We start from the raw sequence: 21,862 nt of genomic DNA on the forward strand, positions 1-21,862 counted from the left end.
AGGTAGAAACTTTGGAAATTTTCCGAGAAATATTTACTAGGAAAATTGAGCTGAATATTATCATGTGGCAATGATTTGGGTACGGAAGAGTGCCCGAAAAGTTTGAGGGTAATAGGAGGGGTCTATCTAACACTTGCTTTGCAACGTGCCAATTTGGCCATAAAATATAAATTGAACCTGGCTCACATACATGATTTGACTGAGCCGCAATTTGGAGGAGGGTGATAATTTGGGCATATGAAGAAACTGTATAAATTTCATGTCATTTAGAGATATAAAAAAGGTACTTCCTTCACAATGCTTCTAGGTGGACAAAAACTTTGGAAATTTGCCGAGGAAGATTTGCTAGGCAAATGGAGCTGAATTTTGTCATGCGGTAATGATTTGGACAGGAAAGAGTGCCCAAAAATTCGTAGGGCAATCAAGAATATATAAATAGCACTTCCTTCATAAAGTGTTGTTGTGAACATAATAGGAAAATGAATATTGTTGAATTAGTTTTGAACTAGGCAAGGAAGGATTTTTACATATTTGATGAAGATATGACCCAAAGAATTTATGAGATTTTTTTGGGAATTTTGGGAGTGATAGAAATATAGGTTGCTTCACAACCTAGGGCAAAAACTGCCACATGGACATGACACATAGGCAAAACTGATGAGATGGCGCCTAGTCATCACAACCCACCACAATCTACAAGGCTATGACCATCTATATTGGTCATTAACAACTAGAAATAAGGCAGCGGACTAGCACTGTTTGCTTTGTGACCATTTCGTGTAAGGAAATTACGACCTTTCTGACCAAAATGGTCGCAATGGTTTAGGGTTTGAAGCCCCCTGAATAGCTTTTGACCAATTGGTCTAAAATGGTCATAAATTTATGACCAATTCTTCGAGGGTCACTGACAGAAGGTCATAAGTTGACATATTTCTTGTAGTGCCCCCTCTCAAATCCTCTCCCAAATCTTGTAAATTTGAAGAATTTGTCCGTGGATTTTGAAGTCAGACCCTCCCTCAAGGTAATCTTCTCTGATCCCCTTGTTTTGATCCAAGTAATGCTAGTTTGGGGAAACCCTAGTTTTATTTGGATCTAGAGATTTGCATGGAGATGTGAGATCTTTGTTTGCCAATTTCCTATGATTAGGCTTTGTTAGTATGTTAGGGTTATTCTTATGGGTGTTCTTATGTTGGTGCTAGGGTTATGGTTAGGGTTAGGGTTATTGTTAGGGTTATGGTTAGGGTTAGGGTTATTGTTAGGGTTATGGTTAGGGTTAGGGTTATTGTTAGGGTTATGGTTAGGGTTAGGGTTATGGTTAGGGTTAGGGTTGTTGTTTGATATATATTTTAGGATTTTATTCCGTGTTAATCCTTAAATTAGTACTCATGGAAGCAATGTTACGTTGTGTTGTTTGAATGCTTATAGGGATGGGAAGAACATGTGTGTTTGTTCATCATGGGGACAAAGACGTCTTCTTGAAAGGCAATATTGAACCGGACCCGGATGAGCTTGATATGGTGCTTGATAGTAGTCCTAGCTATGCGGAGCTCTTGCAACAAGTGAGGAAAGATTTGAATTGGATGGACCCTAGTGATATCATTGAGTTGGAGGGAAGGCATAATGTAGGTTTTGGAATGCACATCCGTTGGAAGAAAATGCGTGTCAACTCGGAGCAACATTGGGTTGCATACAAGGAAACAGTGGCCGATTCACTTGACAAGGCTCTTGAGTTATTTGCAACGAAGAAGGTTGATTCAAATTTGCATTTGGACTTGAACCGGAAACCCTCCCCTTTGGTTGCTAGTAGCCCCCCACCCTTGAAGCCAGATGAAATTGTTGAACCTCTTTTGACCCAAGAAGTGAGGCCAACATTGAGCCCGTTTACAAACAACCAAGATGAAGCTTTGCAAGAGGACAATGATGAGTATGCAGACGATGACAATGAAGTTGATCTCCATGAAAACAATGTGGGTGATCTTGACAAATATCATTTGCAAGATACAATGGGCCATTCCATCCCTTTTTCCCGTGCATATGCATCGGATTCGGATGACGAAGGACCCGATGAACAAGTTGATGAGGAGGGGTTCACGGTGAAGGAGGCCGAAGCTTTCGAGAAGGTATTCGGTCGGGATCACAAGACACCATTGTTCAAGGATGTTAGTCTCACGGATGAAGCCGTTGTGGATGGTGGCAAATCTATATCTCTTGGGGATAGGCCAAGCTCTCACCGTGATTTGGGAGACGACAAGAACCGGATTGCTAAAGGGTCTAAGTTCGAAACCTTGTTGGAATTGAAGATGTGGCTCGACAACTACTCGGTTACACATTATCGTCCACACAAGGTGGTGCACTCGGACGTCAATGTGCGCCACACGGTTACATGTGCATGTGAAGATGAAATATGTCCGTGGATTGTGCGTGCAAGACCATGGAAAGAAGGTCCCGCTTGGCACGTAGTGAGTTGTGTGCCAACTCTCTGCTTAGCTCAGCCCAGGCGTGCAACGCCTCCGCGCTAGGCGTCACACTGTACAGTGCAGCGCCTAGCACTGAGGCGTTGCACGCCTGGGCTGAGCTAAGAAGAGAGCAAACACTTTTTTTGCAAGCTACAGCCGCTGTAGCGCCTAGCCTGGAGGCATCACACTGTACAGTGCAACGCCCCAGAGCTAGGCGTTGCACTGTATAGTGTGACGCCTCCAAGCTAGGCACTGCAGCGGCTATAGGTTGCAAACAAAGTGTTTGCTCTCTGCTTAGCTCAGCCCAGGCGTGCAACGCCTCAGTGCTAGGCGTCACACTGTACGGTGCAGCGCCTAGCACTGAGGCGTTGCACCCCGGGTATAAGCTAAGCAGAGAGCAAACAAAGTGTTTGCAACCTACAGCCGCTGCAGCGCCTAGCTTGGAGGCGCCACACTGAGCAGTGCAATGCCCAGGTGCTAGGTGTTGCACTGTACAGTGTGATGCCTCCAGGCTAGGCGCTGCAGCGGCTGTAGCTTGCAAACTTGGTCATTTTCAGGCACATTGCAACATTTCCTAGAATAAGCAGTCAGAAACTTTAAGTTCACATTTCACAGTTGAACATTATTAAGACAACAAGTGCAACATAGAGGATCAAGTTCAACATTGCTAAGACAACCACTCCAAGTTCAACATAACTAAGACATACAAAGAGGATCAAGTTCAACATAGAGCTACCACAACTCCAAGTTCACCGACATAACAAGTTCCACGTTACTACAAGCTACCACCACTTCAAGTTCAACATTACAAATAGAGGACGATGGATGGTTCCTAGGAAGAGCTAGTTACAAATAGAGCTAGTTCCTTGAGCGCTTTTTGGCTGCTCCCCCCCTCTTGCTGGCTAACTTGTTTACCTTCCTAGGAAGAGGAACACGCTCCTGCTCCGGCTCCGGTTCCTCCACGTCATCGACATCGTCATCCAAATAGTCATCCAAAGCCGCCATCCGCGAGGTGCCGACCATCATTTTGCCTCTTTGGGTGAAGTCTTCATGTGTGTACTTGTTGATTCCCGTCCTAGGCTTTAACCTGTATGCAGACCTAACCTGGTACGTCCCCAAGGTCATATCATCAGCAACCTATGCATCAACAAAAGATATGGAAAGACCGTGTGTGAGGATATAGTTAGCAATGCATCAACAATTGGATATATATGCTCATGCCATACCTCTTGGGTGACCACACCCACATCCTCATCCTCCAAATGATCACCATGGCTCTGCCCCGAAGCGGGATCTGATGGTGTCGCCGACCTAGACCGTTCTGGTGATACATACTCGGGGTCACGACAACCAAAAAGGTTTGATAGCCACCTTAACTTTTGGCCCTGGCGCTGCAACATGTACACGTGAATGAGACATCGAACGTAGCAACACATGTTAAGTGCTAGTCTGAAGGAGATGTGAACCTTGATGAATGCTCGAAGTGCACCTTCTCCATCGCTTTTGCCAGCCGGGGTTGTTTCAAGAATAGTCTCGGTCTCATCAGCTGCTTTCTTGATCTGGGCACGCTATGAACAGAAATGGTATTAACGTGTTAGGCAAGCAAAGATGTGAATAGTGTGAATGAAAAGCAAAGAGGGCAAATACCACAAAGTTCATCATTGGAGCTGAAGGGATCACTGAGTTGCCTTTCCTGACTAATGCGTTGTACTGGTGTTGGGCTACCTCATCAAAAACAGTGGGTTCTTCCAAAATCTCGTCAGCATACGCCGGCTTGAATACCTCCACACGGGTACTTGCAAGAAACCATGTGAGATTGTTGTTGAATGCTACAGGGCAGTGCTCACGAAGCTGGACTCCTTTTCCAGCCCTAGCTTGCTCCACACTAAGCGCAAACTGTACGACATACTTTCTGTGATGCCTGTCCCAATCCTCAATCTTCCGCTGCCTTTTCCTATCCAACCTGCAAGTTAGAAACATAATATTAGTAGCATCAAAACTGCCGAGAAGCTGCTAAGTGCTCAAGGTTAATTATATCTTACGCGTGTAGCAACTTGCCCATGTCCTCCCACTCTGGCGGATGTGCCTGGAACAAACCAAACTAACGTCGCACTCGATGTGGGAGATGAAGCTCAACCGCCCAGTTGCATATGAGTGGGCACCGCATACTCCAGAGATCCTTATCCCTAGTGCACATCGGATTTAGCCTGAACTCTAAAGGGTTACCAAAACTGTCTCTTGTTCCATACGGCTCCCATATCACCTGCAAAATGGGATAGAATGCAAAATTGATATCGACTTACAATAGAAGCATCATAATCACTTATGCAATGTCAATTCACCTGCTCAGGCGTGATCGCGTCAAGCTCGCTCTGGTACAACTTGTACATGACCGAGGGATCATCTGTCGTCTCATTTAACACATCCCACTTGTAAGCCCAAGTGGGTCGCCATAGTGGGTCGCCTTTGTCGTCCCAATCATCGTACTTCACGGTCTTCGGACGTCCAACCGGCAAACGCTCCCAGCTCCATATGGAAAGTGCGAGCAAACAACCACCAATACCTCTAGATGACCTACAACAGGCTTCGTCCAACTGCACATAAAAGAGAACATGGTTCAATTAAGAGCAAGATCACATTCATAATGTAGCAATGAAGTGAAAAGGAAACAACTTCATACCTGTCTATACAAGTAAGCCGGTGTCGCTGAACCCCAACTCCAATTGCTATCGAAGACGGTCAACGCCTTCAGCCACATCCATGGAGCATTCTTGCATGTGCCATAAGCAAACATAGTCCTGGATATCACGTACCACATGTAGACACGAGCATATGTCTTGACCGTGTCCTCATCAGCTTTCGGTGGGCAAGTACCAAAGTGCTCAGTAATCCACGTGAAAGTAGCACCGGCTGCGACTCTTTCCTTCTTCTTGTCTTTTGCTGCTGGTTTCGGAGGCTCCGGAGGAACCATACCGATAAGGGCATGCATTTGCGTGCGCCACCCATCGGAATCGGTGCTCATACATAGAGGATTCCCATCGATAGGAAGACTGGTGATCATAGCAATATCCTGGAGCGTCACGGTCATCTCCCCGGTCCGAAGATGGAAACAATGTGTCTCCGGCCGCCAATGATCAATAAGCGCGGTGAGTGCTGGAGCATTGTTGGGTGGCGTCGACCGTCTGACCATATGAATGAAAGGGAGAAGTCCTGTGTCCCTTACATACGGTGTGTATCGCTCATCATAGAGCATCCACCCAAGGGTGACCCCGTGAGAACGAAGCTTCAAAGGTGCAAGCTCCTACAAACAAACAATTCATAACATTAAATATGGGGCATTTGTGTTTGAAATAAATACAAAATTCATAAAACAGGCCACTTTCATTATTACCCACTGCTCCACCGCCATAGCGTACGACCGGTGTTGTTTGTCCCAGTGATCATCGAGAAGCCAAACCATCCTAACAATTTTGAAAGAAAGCTTTCTTGTCAACACAATTATCTTTTGAATACAAATAAACTAAAGTATGCCTACTAGATGCACAGGCAGTTCATTTCGTGAATTGATTTCACACAGAGGTCAAAATTGTCAAATTTGCCTTCGTTTCGAGAGTGGAGAGGGCTACGAGTCATGCAAGGTTATGACTGCCTCCGACGGCACAAGGTTTAGCAGTCAGAGCGGAGTAGGGGCCGTTGGAGACTTGGAGCGCAACTTGGGGCGACGTCGAGGCGGTCCGAAGAAGGAGGAGGTCAGAGGGAGGCGAACTTGGGGGCGACGTCGAGGCGGGCCGGACGGAGCGGAGTAGGGGCCGTTGGAGCGCAACGGATTTGGGACTGAGAGAAGGGGATCAACTTGAGGAAGAAGAAAAGAAGGAAAAAATGGAATGGAGGAATACACGGCATGGCCCAATGGTCTAAAACCTACATGTCTCCAACCGCTTATTGCGAGACGGTATTTCCTAGTTCACGCTTATTCCTTCCGGTAACGCACACACGAAATCGTTCGGGATATGGGTGGGCCCATGTAGCATCCAGCGAGCCTCGGCCAAGCCAGAGAAGGCAAGGAAGAGGTGGGATCAGGATGGAAGAAGTAGTGTTAGTAATGGTGTCGCCAAAGGAAAGGGAGGAGGAAATGGTAAGAGTGGTGGTGGAAGAAGAAGAAGCATGCGGATCTTCATTGTTGATGGCCGGGGTGTAGGGTTACTGTCGAAGGCAGGGGGGAGGGGGGATTTGCCGCCAGTGTTGGCCATGGCGACTACAAAGAAGGGGTTTAGCGGGCATTTGATGCCATGAAGAATGTTATACTACTTTGTTTGATTGTTTTCGGAGTACATGAGGGATACATATATGACAACTAAATACAACTCCTGTCTAAAGATCTTGGAGGACATGCTACGCGGTCATGGTGGAAGAGTCATTCTCGTGGTAGAAGTGTTGCGCACCAAGTCTGCTCACTAAGGGCCATTTCTTTTGGGGCTGATGGGTGGCTGTGTAAATAAGTTGTCTCCTCCGCAGCTTATTCAAGAAGACCGTACAAATCATAAGCTGGGGAGGGGCAGCTTATGTCCGCAGCCAGCCATAAGCCCCATAAGAATTGGCTCTAACATAGGAAGCTTCCAAGCGATGTGCGGAAGCTCCCAACTTTTTTTTTCTTTTTTCTTAATTCGTTGGATTTTCAATGCTTTCAGGTTTCTTTTTTCATTTTTGGTTCTCTTTCTTGTTTCTTCTTGATTCATTTTTTATTTTTAAATTCACGGACACTTTTTAGAATTCGTGAATAGTTTCAAATTCATTAAAAAAATCAAAATTAGTGAAAATTTTCCAATTTCAGGAACAATTTCAACTCTGTTAGCATTTTCTTAAATCCGTAAAAACCAATTTTTCAAACAGTTTTTAGTTCATGAACTTTTTTTAAATCCATGAACATTTTCAATCCTAAACTTGTTTGTAAATCCATGATCATTTTTAAAAGTCATGAACATTTCATAAATTCACGAACTTCTTTTGAATTCGTGGTCATTATTTAGATTCATGAGTTTTCTGAATTCACCAACATTTCTTACTTCACCAAGAGAAGATTTTGATTTCTTTTTATTAGAGCAGTAGATGGTGGGCTTCATTTCAGCAGGGATCGATAGAAAAAAAGGATGCCTGCCAATAACCAGAGAAGCAAAGGAGCATAGCCAGTCAAGGGAGCTAGAGGACTTAAAAAATGCAGCCGAGAACAAGCGTCTCGAGTGTTATAGAAATATTTTGAAGGGAACGACACTCCTGAAATGCTTGAGGGGCTTCCCAGCAGACACTCCCGAAATTCTCGAGAGCGCTCCAGCCGCCATGTGTTGCTTGCTGGGCCCACCACTCGGGAGCATGTTTTGTTTGTTGTTTTTTCACAGGTTTTTACTGTTTTTTGAAGTTTTTTTATTTTGCCTGGTTTTTTAAGTTTTTTTTATTCGTTTGTTTTTTATTCTTCGTTTGCTTTGTGTTTTTTTATCACATGAAGCACAAAAACACAGTTGTGCTCACGGTTAAGGCCAGTTGTGCTTTTTCGTGAAGTGCAGGTGTATTTTCCCGTGAAGCATAAGTGTGCTTCCCAAGAAAAATGGATCACATATGTGTTTCGGCGTGAAGCATAGTCGTGCTGCCCCATGAAGCATAGTCGTGCTGTCCCATGAAGCACAAGACTGTTCATCTGCGCTTCAGAAAATTTGATCGTGCTTCAGCAGCTTTTTTGGTTTTATTCGTTTTTAGCTTTTCTTTTACTTATTTTTATTTTCTTTCTCTATTTTCCCGATTTTTGGAATTTCTATTTTCCAGAAGGCGCGCGACTCATGCATGGAAGGTTTCCCTAAGACTTAGAAGTCGTGTACACCACAATCTATCATATAAGTAGCTGACCTATATGTAACCCTAGACCCCACAGTATCTATATAAACCAGGGGTTAGGCACGTAAACGACACTGAAGAATCTCAAGGTAGACAAACATGTACTCTGTACTCCATCCCAATACATACAATCAAAGGAGGAAATAGGTTATTATCTCTTTAAGAGTGCCCGAACCTGGTAAAAATCCCGTCTACTGTTACCGTCATATCTAGGCTACCGTCTTAGTACACCAATCTTTATTCAGAAAGGATGTGGGCTACTGCTGCTGCATAAAGCATGCCACCAATTCCTTCGCCAAATGTAACTGTCTCAAGAACAATATGATTTGCAAAATTGGGCAAGGCCTACACTCGAGCAAAAACTCCATAGCTCTGTACAATTTTTTGATAATAGCCAGCAAGGTCAAGGATTTCCTAACTTCTTTGCTTAAATCTCTGTGTGGGGACTGTGGTCTAGCTAGCCGAAATGTAACATCATCATTTGCTGGAATGTTTAGAAAAAGTTCACAATATAAGGTCAGAAAAATTTGATTGTTTTATCGAGTTAACAAAAGCTTAAATTGAGTTTTTCTAATTTTCGATGATTTAATTTGAAATCATGTCCATCTGAAGTTAAATTTGATTTTTGATCTGCACTTTTAGCTGGGTTTTTTTCCCGTGTTCAGAACAGTAAAACATATGAGTCTGCATTTGTTGGATTTTTTCCCTAAAGTATGTTTGGTATTTTTTGAGCTTCTATTCCTTTTCTGTATTTTTCTACAAAGAAAATCCATTCCTTTTTTGTATTAGTGTGTGGGCCAAATTCCTTTTTTTCTTTTTTTGTATCCTTTAATGGATTTTCGTGCATTTCTTCTTGGACTTTTTTTTATTCTAATGGGCCTGGCCGAACTGACCCATTCTACTTCGTCCAGGAGTTATCTTCGTGTAAACAAAGATGAAATTTCTTTCTTAGTGCTTAGATAAATAGATGGTCTTGGACTCATATGGTCTTCGTTAAAGTAATTGGTATAAGATGTAGTTTTTCGACACAGTTTTCCCCCAAATTTGAAATTGATCTCCAGTTTGTCAGCATTGATGGATCTGTTCGACTAGGTACTAATTTCTCACATAATAGGATTGTATTATTATTTGATACAACAGACTGTATTACTATTTGATACAACTGATTGTTCAATGCATATTTGTACTTAACTGATTATTTAATTGCTTCATTTAGTTAGCAAATAACTTCTACAAACATTTTTGTACTGAAATCATAACCAGTTAATTTGTTTTACTTGTGCTGCATGATTTTCCCATTTTGCTATTATTTAAAAAATGCTATTTAATTATCTGTCTAAAATTTATTCTACCACTTTGATAAATCTTCTACCACTTGATGAATCACTATATCTTTGACTCTCTATTTAATTAGTTGAATATACAATTGCTATATTTAGATAGCGAAAAACATTTTACAAACTTTTTTTACTGAAGTCATATACCAAATTTTTTATTTGTACTGCATGATTTTCCCTTTTTTATTATTTAAAATAGATTTAATCGGTCTAAAATTTGTTTTACCATTTGATGAATCTGTGCTATCTTTCATTCTCTATTTTTGAAGAGGTTGTTGTGTGTGAATGTTTTGGAATTCTTTTTGGCATTGGGCTAATACGTGGCTGTCACGTGCATTATTTGGGGATTTGGTTGGGAACGTTTTCTAGGGTGGATTACCAATTGTTTGTTCATGGTTGATCCATGTTTGGTTGTTGAGTGGGTATAGGTCGATCGGTTTGTTTGTTATGTTGCTACCTTTTGCATTATAATTGACACGACGCATGATATGCCCACACATTCCCATGCATGCAGTTGCTGGCTACATAGTTGAGATCTGCATTGAAGTACTTTGTGCTAACTATAAATAGTTTTTTCTAACTTACTATTAGCAACTTTTCGATCATAAGTTGTTTGTTGTAGTATGTGAAATGGTCTTTGTCAGATGAAATGAATTGCACAGTGGTTTGGCGGAGGGTGCATGCTTTGTTGTTTGGTGCTGCCGCGGGTACTGTTGGTAGTTATATTAATAATTTGACAAAGGTGTGTAAAATTTAGCCAAGGTTTTCTTGCGTACTTCCTATCCTTAGACAAAGAATGGCATGCAACAGATACATGCATTGTTCATCATTGATTAGTTGGCAAGTTAGCGATTCAATATGATGTCAATAGTTCAAAAACAAGTGGGTTTTTTCTTGGCAAAATTATTTTCTCTTTCAAAAAATTCCATCAAAAGCGCATTAAAGATTTTGTGATTATCAAATAGTTGATTTTTTTTACCATGTCATTGGTTGTACTTGGGATCAGATGTAAGTTTTAATTAGTTTTTTTGTTCTGGAATGTGAATGTTTATTAGATGTTAGCTATTGAAAGCACGGTTCTAGAGATCTTTGCTTTCGACTGTATTGGAGTGTTTCTTTCAACTTGGTGGATGGTCCCTTACTATGTAGAGACCAAACTAAAAATTTATATAAAAGATACATATTTTCATATCTAAATTTCCATGACCAAAACAATTTGCTTTTGAGAGCCTCAAGTTATACAACAAATTTCATCCGAAGGTATCAACAGTGCGCATATGCGACGACTTCTCTGATGTGGTGCCCCTCCGTATATACCCAGATCGTCCATTTAGTGAAGATCATATCATCAGTTATATGGGTGGACGCCCACCTATGGGATGACTGGAACATTTTGCAAAAGCGCCTTATCATTTCATTATTGTTGGTACTAATCCCGTGGGGGGGGGGCGTGGGTGGGTTACACCAGGATGATTTGATTTCAATCTCCGATGTCACTTACACTCCATCTTGCCATAGTGAGCTATCTCATGTCGTCAGTTGCTGCCAGTTAGATCATGTTTGGACTCTTGTGGTATGTTTTGTGTCTTAACACTGTAGGGATTCCCGTCGTATGTCAGTTTCTTTCAGTAAACCATGTTCACTAAGAATAAGTGAATCCTCTCCAGAATGTAGTACTATCTTTTGTTTTCATTTTACATGTACGTTATATGTAAGGTAGTTATGAATGTAAGATCTTTCCCTTTGTTTGCCTTCTGATTTAAATGGTATACATGCAAAATATTCCAATGCATACAATACATCCATCTCAACTGGCGCGGCGTGCCGCCACACGGGGTTCGTTAGTAGGACTCCAATGGATCGGAGGTCGGAGGGAGCAGATAGAGTAGGGGCCACCAGAGCAGTGTAATGTCCTTGCCGAAGGGGGACCCCCACGGATTTGGGACTAGGGAGAGAAGAAGGGGTCGACTTGAGGAACAAGAATAAGTAAGATGGAAAAAAGGGGACGAAGGAACACACGGCATGCCACAACGGTCTAAAACCTACGGCGTGAACCATAGTGCTTCCTTATTCCCTCATTAAGGATATGGGCGGGAATGCCACAAGGGAGCCTCAGCGAGAGACGGCAAAGTGGGACTAGATGTCCAGACCGAGACCAAGAGAGTGGCCTTGGAATTCTTAGTCAGGTTCTTCGAAGTTCTTGATGGGCCAGTAACTGTTTGCAGCAGAGAAACGTCCTTTGGTATGCATATTTTTGTTTCCTTTATACTTCAGATTTTCCTTTGCAACACCAAACCCTTTGTTCTTTGCATAGCCTAGGTAGAACTTGCATGCCTCTTTCTCACTTTTGAATGCCTGCCTAACCATGTTGTCCTACTCCATATATTCATCAGGGGGATGTGTTCACCCCCCATGTCGTTAAGCTGCCACCAAAAACACCAATACTATCTCACATATGCAGATGAAACACAATACCATGGAATTATATAAAAAGTTAATTATAGGTTTCCCACGGATAGCAACGGATTTTGATGTAATGCCAATATCTGAATTTATTCCAAGCCAAAGTCAGCTATTCTTCCAGATCAGAGAATATCTGACCAACCTTGAGGTACTTTTCTGTAGAATTTATTCGAACCGCAAGTGAAGTATTACTTCCAATTCAGAGGATATGTGATCAACCTTGTTGATGGACTTATCTAGATAATTTATCCCAATCCCAAGTGAAACAAATGAAGTCAACAGACATTCCTGCCAGTTCAAAATTGAAACGGCAACATTCCTGAGCAAAGTTATTACGAGTGGATGCTTCAAAACTAATAGGAAGCCCTTTTACAAGATTGGATGTGATTAGGAAACCTATGCACCCAACGTGAAGTTTAGATACATTATATTAGGTAAACATAGTGAAGTAGTCGAATCCAGCATATCTCCAGTAGGGGGTCCGGAGCTAGTAGCCTTGATGTGATGGTATCAGAGACAAGGGTTTGTACCCACGTTTATGCTCTCCTAAGATATAATACCCTATGTCCTCTTTGTATTTGTATTTATTTGGGATGTAGTATAAAGTACAAGTTGATCTACCGTGAGATCGTTGTATGTCGTCTATGAGCCCTACCCCTTAGCTTATGTAGGTACCGGGGCCCCTAGGTTGAGAACTAAGGCAGTCACGCATAAGGTAAACATGTTGTAAATGACCTCTAGATGCCTGGAGTATAAGTAAAAATCTCCGGTAGTCTTCATTCTATGCGCCATAGGCCGCCTCGGCATGACCTGCTAGTGAACTTACATGGAGGTCCTTGGCCTGGCCCAACCGGCCGAGATATGACGTGGTGAGTGAGCCCCAATCCGGGACACCATCACTTAACACGGAATTTGCTTGGTGAAATGAATGTTATTATTTATAAACTACTAGTACTACGAGGAAATTCAAGTGCTAGCTAAAGGACTACATAAAATGGAAAATTTTGCTCCCCTCTATGTTTTGAGGGAAAGCAGGTTAAGTACCACTCGTTCATGAATAAATATTTTTTTCATATTCACATGCATGTCACTGTCCTGTTTTTCTTTAATATTCTAATATTCATCCCAAAGGACACATGATACATAAGGAATTTTTCTATCCATTTTTATTTTTCAAATACATGATTTTCTTTAAAAATTTATTTTTATTCTTTTTTGTATTCTTTGTTTCTTCTCGGCTTTCTTCGGGTTTTCTTCATCATAAATCTACATTTTTTACAATATACCAGGTACCTTTTTAATATACATTTGACATTTTCAAAGACACAATTAAAATTTCCAAAGATAAGTTTCGATGCATGTTATCCTTTTCATACACATTATAAATTTTCTGTATACATAATGAATTTTTTATATTGGTTCCATATTATTCAAATATATGATTAACATTATTCTCAAGCATATGTTTTGATGTCTACATTTTTTTCATACAAAAATTATATCGTTAGTAGACATCAGGAACATTTTCGATACATCTTTAACACATTTTTTTTGACATATACTATTAGATACACGTTGTACATTTTTTTATACATCAAAAACACTTTCCTATAAACATTTAACATTTCCGAAATGCATGATTCACATTTTTATAAATTTATGTAAATTGATTCTTTAATATAAATGTTTCAAAATATAACCCATGTAAAACAATAAAGAAAAAAACAAAATGTGCAAATAATAAAACGAGAAAAGGAGTGCTTAAGGTGTGTGGTCCTCCCGTGCGCTAGGTGCCTAGGATGGCCCATTGTCGCAGGCGAGACCCCTTGTTTTCAATCGCGGCAAGTAATTTCTATGTTTGCCCAAAAACCGTCTATGGTTTGTGGGCCCAGTAATTTCTATGTTTGTTTCGTTTGCTGTTTTGCCTGTGTCGTTGCTTTTTACTTTTTTTATAACACGATTAAATATATATATATATATATATTCACAATTAGTTTTATGTAAATTTTAGAAAATATTCATTGATGACTAAAAAATTTAAATGCAAAAATATTTCTGGTAATTTTTAAAAACTATTCATACCATCTAAAAATTGTTTTGTACATTTGAAAAATATATTTAAATTTGTTCATAAACAGTTATAAAATATTTTTACGTTCTAAAAAATGTTCATACATTTTGCAAAAATTTAATGTGTGTTGAAAAATAAGAATTGTGTATTTATGAAATGTGCAATGTGCATTTTAGAAATGTCAACATGTATTCGTATAAATGTCCATGGTGTAATTAAGAATGTGCAATCTGTATACAAAAAAAGTTTGACATGTATTTAATAACAACGGCGGAGATAAACAAAAAATCAAAAAATCAGTGGAACCTTTTCAAAATTGTGCTGGAACTTCTAAAGCCAGCATGTAGAAGCTTGCCAAAATGGCACTAGTGGGCTGGCCCACTAAGATGAACGCTTGAGGCGACGCTTCCCTCTACCTTGTTTTAATAGACATAGCACTGGTGGTAGCCGATCAAATCGTTGTTGCGAATTTCTACTATGGTTTCTCATATGTTAGTGAGGCGGCGCTGAAAGGGCCCCCGCCTAAAGAACTAGCTTATCCCCATGTTGGTGCCATAGGAAAGCAATGATGAGGGCCTCTTTTGGTTCATAGGATAGGATTATCGTAGGAATAGGAATCTTGTAGGAAATGAGATGACATGTATCTCAAATCCTATGAGTAGGAATAGGAAACAAGATGTCATTTGGTTGACACCAAAGAAATTTTTCCATTGAGTCTAGGCTCATTTTTATTTTCCTATGAAATGTGGAAGATAGGAACCAATCCTATGTAGGAATAGGAATCCATTCCTATGAACCAAAGGGCCCTAAAGGAAAAAAATCCTATAACAATCCTATCCTCTAGAATTCCTATGAAATTCCTCCAAACCAAAGTAGATAATAACCAATGAACCAATCCTATGCAGGAATATGAATCCATTCCAATGAACCAAAGTGCTTTTCATTTGAGTGTTGATGGCTGTAGATAATAACTACTACTAGGTCGAGCCTTTTCGGCTGACCACAATAAGGAAACAGTTTTGTTTTACCCTTCCATTCGTTGACATATATTATATACCAAATATAAACTGTATTAAAAATAAAAAAATAATTTGAATAAAATCTTAAAAATATTGAAAATAACCACGAATTTTTTAAAAGGTGCATAGAAATTGGAATATTTTGAAGAAACTAAAAAAAGTTCGTGCACTTGAGAAAACTTCATGAATTTGGAAAAAAATCATGAATTTGATTTTTTTTTGCTGATTTGAAAAAAAATCAACCATTTTGGAAAAAGTTCATTATTTTTCAAAAACAATCATAAAAAAGATCCTGAATTTTTTTAAAAAATCAGAGGTTCTGAGAAAAGATAATGAATTTTGAAAAAAACTGTTCACCAATTTGAAATTTTTTTCACAAATTTTGGAAAAAATCATGAAAACTGAAAAGAGTTCATGGATTTGAAAAAGTCCATGGATTTTTTGAAAAAGGATCAGAGTTTGAAAAAAGTTCTGAATTGCAAAATGCTTCATGCATTATAAAAACCAAAGAAAACCCCGTTGAATAGAAATTGGGATTGAGCGAACGAAAAGAAAAATAAAAGAAGAAAAAAGGACTAAGTAAATCACAACATTTTTGGTGTACAAGGTTGTTACCGCAGCTTATACGAAAGAAGGAGGTCGCGGGATCGAATGTCACGTTGTGATTTTTTGCTGTTTTACAGAAACAAGAAAAATAAACTTAATAGGCCAGACCAACACGGAGGGAGTGGGTGCGCAAACTGGCTGTACTGCCCAATTGAAGGTAAGCTTCTACCCCTCAAAAAAAAATTGAAGGTAAGCTTCTGGAAGTCAGTTTGCTCTGTAAACTAATATAAGATGATTTAGATCACCATATCAGGTTACAGAGGGAGTACTAGATTACGTCAGAGATGCAAATAAAGTGGAAGATTGTGCGAATCCACCCAGACGACCGACCCCGCCGTCACCACTAGGCCATTGGCCGGTTTTGGGTATGAACACCGACCATGCTCGATCATCTTGCATGGAAAGAAGAAAAGCAGACGAGGACAGAAAGAATAGTACAAGTCGGACCGGGTCTTTAGTTCTAGTCATCGGTCCAAGTCTTTCAAATTAAATGAGACGGTGATACGTACGGAGGCTAGCTACTCTACGTGCGTTTTGAATGTGATAAGTAGATATATACATGAGGAACCCTGCCGCCCGTGATAAGTAGAAATATACCTGAGGAACCCTAGCCTCCCACGGGCGGCAGGGGAGGAAACCCTAGCCGCCGCCGAACCGCGACCTTCTCCCCATCCCTCCCCTCGCCACCGCCAGGGCGTGGCATGGGCGGCGGCGGGGCGCTTTCTCCTTCTCGCAAGGCGGGATCGCCGTGGGGCGATCTACCCTGGCCGGAACGCGATGCTGGGCTGCCACGGGGCGGGCGTGGAGGGCTGCACGAGGCGGGCTGCGTGCTGGTGATAGTTACCGCGGCCGGTGGTCGATTTGCCGGATCTGGACGACATGGGGGCGGTGGCACCTGTGCTAGGCAGAGTCGGGCGAGATCCCCTTCGGGCTGGCATCCGTGGTGCATGCGGTTTTGCTGGTTGCTCGCCGGATTCATCTTGTTGCTTGTGCTCGGCCTTCTGGATCGGCGCCGAGGCAGGTCGGGGAGGCATCCCCGGGGTGCTCGTGATGTGCTATTGGTGGCTGTGCTATTGATGTGCAGCTACTGACGGCGGTGGAGTCCGACGACCCTTCTCGGCATGGAGGTGGGACATGGCGGTGGTGGTCATCTCCTCCGTCGGAGGTGGTCGGCCTGAGGCTGGATGGTCGGATCTCCAGATCCGTCATCTAGTCCCGGCTACGAGTCGGGGAAACATGGTTGCCGGTAAAAACCGAGCCGACGGCAGGCGATGGGGGCGTTCTCATCGTTACCTTGATGGAGCATCGTCGTGTAACTACTGTCGACCCACTGGTGCTGCTCCGAGGAAAACCCTAGGATCTGGTGTTCCAGATCGGACGATGGCGGCACTGCGATGTCGTTTCTCTCTTGGGAGCATTGTTTGTGGAGCAGCGCTGGAAGTCAGAGGCAGGAGGTGGAGCGGCTTCGGCTTGCACGGAGATTCGATGGAGATGTCAAGTCATGCATGACCGATAGGTGCTACGCTTTGTCATGCCTGGTCAGCAGGTGCTACGCACGACAGACCTTCCAAGGACTTCAAGCTGTGTCGGCTGGTGATACTTGGCAGCATGGCGCTGAGGTGTATCAGTGGCGACCGTGACGTGCTCAGCTGTTTGCGCGCAGGGAGGAGGTGCCGTTGGGCGCCGTGGTGGCGTCGACGATAGTTAGACCGAGCAAGGTTGATGCCTCAGTACAGGTCTGAAGATGGAGCGGTGGCAGTTGGCGGCGGCGGCCTCTGAAAGCACGTCGGGTCAGTGTGTGCCCCAGACCCGGCAAGTGGCTAGGTTGGGGTCTCAGGTCTTAGATGTTAGGCTTGGCTGCGATGTCTGTTTGGTATTAGGCCCAGGCTATCCGCGCCACTTCATCAACTGGATATGTGTGTAACGACAGTTTGTTGTTTAGACGGCGACTTTAGTCTTACTGTTGTATGACTTTGTAAGGTTTTGTGAGAATAATTAATAAAGTGGCCGTATGCATCGTCCAGATGTAGAGGCCGGGGGTCATCGTCTTTTTTTTTAAAAAAAACCCGAGGAACCCGGTCTAGGCGAGATGCAATATGACAATAGTACAAGTGACCGTCGTATACAATTTATCGTCTTGAGTTGTCCATCGATCCATCTCGATCGAGAATTAAATCTCGTGAGATGCAAATGGAGGTCCTGCTTTCGAGCTAGCTTCGTCGGCGGCATGAACATTTACCCCCACTACGGTTCTGGTGTTTTGAAGAGGATCCGTCCATGTTTCAAGAGGGTTTCAAAGGAAAAAAAACAGTGAAGTAAAGGAGGGATCCGTCCATGGATTGTTAGTACAACAAAAGTGATGTGGCACAAGATATATTGTTAGGACACAAGCATTGCCCTTGTGTCCCTCCCGCCGGCCTGTTCATCATCCCATTGTATGAAACGTACGTAGAGTAGAGAACATGACAGCAATCAACCGAAAAAAGATATAGCGCTTCGTTTAAGGATGGAAAAAGGATAGCTAGGGACGTGACTGTTATAAAGTAATGCATCGAGATCGACCGGCCGCATCCACCGCTAGATCCCTAGAGACCGGCAGCACGCGTTTCGTGTTGAAATGTATTAGCATTACCAAACAAATCACAAACAGAGAAGTGAGACGAACAGTCTCGCTAGTTCCTAGGTTTAGCTAGGGACCCAAATATTGTGTTGTTCTGTGGTAACCACTTCGCGTATAGCTTGGATTGTTGGGTTGGATTTCTTCTTAAGTACTCCCTCTGTAAACAAATAGAAGACGTGAAAATGTTTTACGAAACCATGGTTCAATTGAACCTACGCTCGACACATTGATTTTTAGACACTATTCATGAGGATTTATGCATGATTGATTAAAAAATGTAGTTGACATGCATGTATATTCATGAGGATCCATGCATGGTTAATTAAAAAATTCAGTTGACATGCATGTCACATATCCACATGTAGTAGGATGTTAAATCGTACGGCATAGACTATAGGTTCGGCTCAACCATGGTCCTGAATCACGTCTCTCTAAAACGTCTTATACATGTTTAGTGACGTAAAACATCTTATATTTGTTTACTGAGGGAGTAGTTCTTTCATTCTTAATTCTCACTTGTAGATGGCACGTCCATTCAAATACATACGTACTGCAGTACTGCAATGTTACCAGATCGACAAGCGTAATGAGGTGCTCATGTACTGACAGCGGTCGGGTATACGTACGTTTCTTCTTGACGCATTATTCTTGTGCGTTGTGATGCTGCATGCTGGTCTCTCACGGTTGGTGAAGTGGCACAGATATTTTATTCTGCACACGGGCAGTAGTCTAGCCACGCTCATGCATGCGAAAGGGTAACCAACGGAAAGAAAAATGCTACCATGCCCACATCATCTGTCTTGAGTTAAAATCGCCGTCATGCAGATCATGTACGTACAACTTTGAGTTTGGTATGCACTGTCAGCAGATCATCCAGAAGCTTTCCAAGTACTATCTCTCAGCGTTGTAAGAACGGAAAGGGGAACACACAACGCAATGCACAGTAGATTACATACCGAACAAATGCAAAATGGATTCCAATGGATCTAAACATCTAGTAGAAAGATGTCGAGAGATCCAAGGCCCCCACAAAACCGACCAATTCTTTAGAGACAGTAGAAAGGGATATTGGAGACACAAGCAAGCAGCGTGCAAACCAACAGAAGAAGAGACCACCAAGACTGACTTAGCTACTCAATCTTGCAATTGTCTAAAGGGTGGCGAGGACAGAAAGCAACAAATACAAAGCAGATGATCAATATATAATATGCACTCCTACGTGCGCCTTGGCGTGGAAACAACTTCAAGACAAGTTAATCAACAGTCCTAACAAAGGCGGAGATCCTCCGAGATCCAACGAAGACAGAAAGAAATTGTTCAGGATTCTTCTTTGACCAGTGACCAAGACGACGCGCTTGATTGATGTGGCCAAGGAGAAGAAGAAGATGGAGTATGTCTCTTCGGCTCGAGCCAATCCAGCTGTTCCCGAAATGCTGGACGCGCATATCAATTGGCCTCCATCGTTTTCTTCCAAAGTAAGACATGGAAAAGCGTTGCCAAGTTAAACCCACGGTGTGATCTGAACACGTGGAATGCAAATCGGGTTCATAGTAACCCAATAATTGAGTACTTCAACAAAAATATCACGCATCGGCATTTAAAATAAATTGTACGTATAGAGGACGAGTAAAAGCATGCACATAAACTATAGTTAGCATAAATTTGAAACTCTTTTTTTGGTGTTTTTTTTTCAAAAAGAAGAATATATTAATATCGTGAAGATACCAATTACACCCAGCCTTTGCACCTGCAAAATGTCGAAAGACATCTCGGATGCACACAACCAAAGGAAAAAAAATAAAAACAAAGGTCCCATCACAGTGATTGGCTCCTTCCAGCAGCTGCAGACAAACCACCACCAACTACAACACCCAAAAAACATAAAAGGTCTCCAAAAACAACGGCTTCAAAAAGAAAACATTGCACAAGTGTTGTCAATGCCCCGTCCATCTAACTGATTCTCGATGGCCCCGTCCGTCTAACTGATTCTCGATGGCCCCGTCCGTCTAACTGATTCTCCGATCTTAGCCACCATGACCTTCTCCACAGCTGTCTACAACATAGAAATCGAGAAGCCGACATGTCCCATGGTGTCAACAAACAATAGAGTTTTGCGTCACGCCCTCATGGAAACTCGTAGACTGAAAATGGACGTGCACGACCGAATTCCATCCGTTCAAGATAGCTTGGTAAGGATCTTCGACGATAGATCCGGAACATGTCGATGACTAGATCAAGGAGGACCGATCATGCAGGATGTTACCATGATGTGATAGGAGCACGAGGACCGCCACCTTTATTGTCACGACAGCAGGTCCCCATGCCGCCCGATCCAGCCCGCCGCCGCCCGACTGCAACCATGGGCCGAGCTGCACCAACCCACCTTGATCCAAATCCAGATCGGGGAGATTGGCAGCCCCTGCCTTTGCTGCAAGACTTTGGGCAACGAGGGCGCACCACCAGGCATAGCACTCCATCACGCCCGGACAGGAGCAGCGCCGTCGCCGATGCCTCGCAACACCATGCCACCAGGAGCATTGCCGGACAGGAGCCGCGCCGCCGCTAGGGATTCAAGGGAATCACACCCAAGGGAGGCCCCACCGTCGCCGGCACTGCCCAGACTTCGCCCGACAGGGATCCTCGGCGGCAGCGAGGGAGAGGGGAGGGTGGAGAGGGTCGCTGGCCAGAGGGGTGTGCGTTCCCCCAAGTCGCCTCTGCGAGGGACTCAGGGGATGGGCTATCTGTTCCTGCTCCTCACTAAAACATCTGAATTATTCACATTTGTTTTCTAATTTACTTCCGCACGTGGTGGACTAAACAGCCCAAGCCTCACCACGTCCAATTAAATTTGAGCAACGATCCTCCTATGCTCAACCCATTTTTTTTAATATTGATAGAAAAGGATGGAAACGACATAAATTCTCTTGGTTGTTTAGCTTAAAAAATAAACATATCACGTTTTGGTCTGGTTTTCTCACTACTTCCTATACTAATAACTGGGATGTCTTGTCCAGGTCTCTTCTTGACTCAATGTTGAATTCTTGCTTGATTTTCATGAATTCATGCATTTACAAGACAAGTAAGATTAAATCAGTCGTATTCAGTGGAAGGATCCATCCACCCCAAAAGGATAGCGATCGTTCGTGTACCATGTGTCATCACCGCCTACGCGGTCCGTGTTGAATCTACTTTTCTTCAATTTAAAACTGAAAAAGGACACAGTATGTTCCGTGCTGAAATTTTAGTTACTATGCATAGAGTTAACTATATAGCAACCAACACAAAAACGAAAACGACCAGTGCTGCATGGCTGATGATTGATCTAGCTAGCTCCACGTATATATAGCCATAAGTCGACATCAACTTGCAACTGTCACTCGACCATTCTTTGATTTATCAGTCCGACC

General features: G+C 42.6%; 1 protein-coding gene across 1 annotated transcript; it reads right to left on the reverse strand.

The window, feature by feature from the left end:
* Window positions 1–3,314: 3,314 nt before the first annotated feature.
* Window positions 3,315–4,190, reverse strand: LOC147988005 (uncharacterized). The gene is made up of 3 exons (XM_087542580.1): window positions 4,104–4,190; window positions 3,683–4,024; window positions 3,315–3,593 (listed from the first exon to the last, which is right to left on the reverse strand). Exons 1-3 carry the CDS (start codon window positions 4,116–4,118, stop codon window positions 3,315–3,317), a joined length of 636 nt encoding a protein of 211 aa, XP_087398706.1. The 5' UTR covers window positions 4,119–4,190.
* Window positions 4,191–21,862: the final 17,672 nt, after the last annotated feature.

The sequence above is a fragment of the Triticum urartu genome, chromosome 2A, assembly GCF_056163025.1.
Source record: "Triticum urartu cultivar PI428250 chromosome 2A, HENAU_Tu73, whole genome shotgun sequence".
NCBI classification, from domain to species: domain Eukaryota; kingdom Viridiplantae; phylum Streptophyta; class Magnoliopsida; order Poales; family Poaceae; genus Triticum; species Triticum urartu.

Excerpts from the sequence above, each read along its gene's own strand:
- LOC147988005 (XM_087542580.1), bottom strand. Across the intron at positions 3,594-3,682 it reads TGGGTGTGGTCACCCAAGAG|GTTGCTGATGATATGACCTT; the intron begins GTATGGCATGAG and ends GTTGATGCATAG.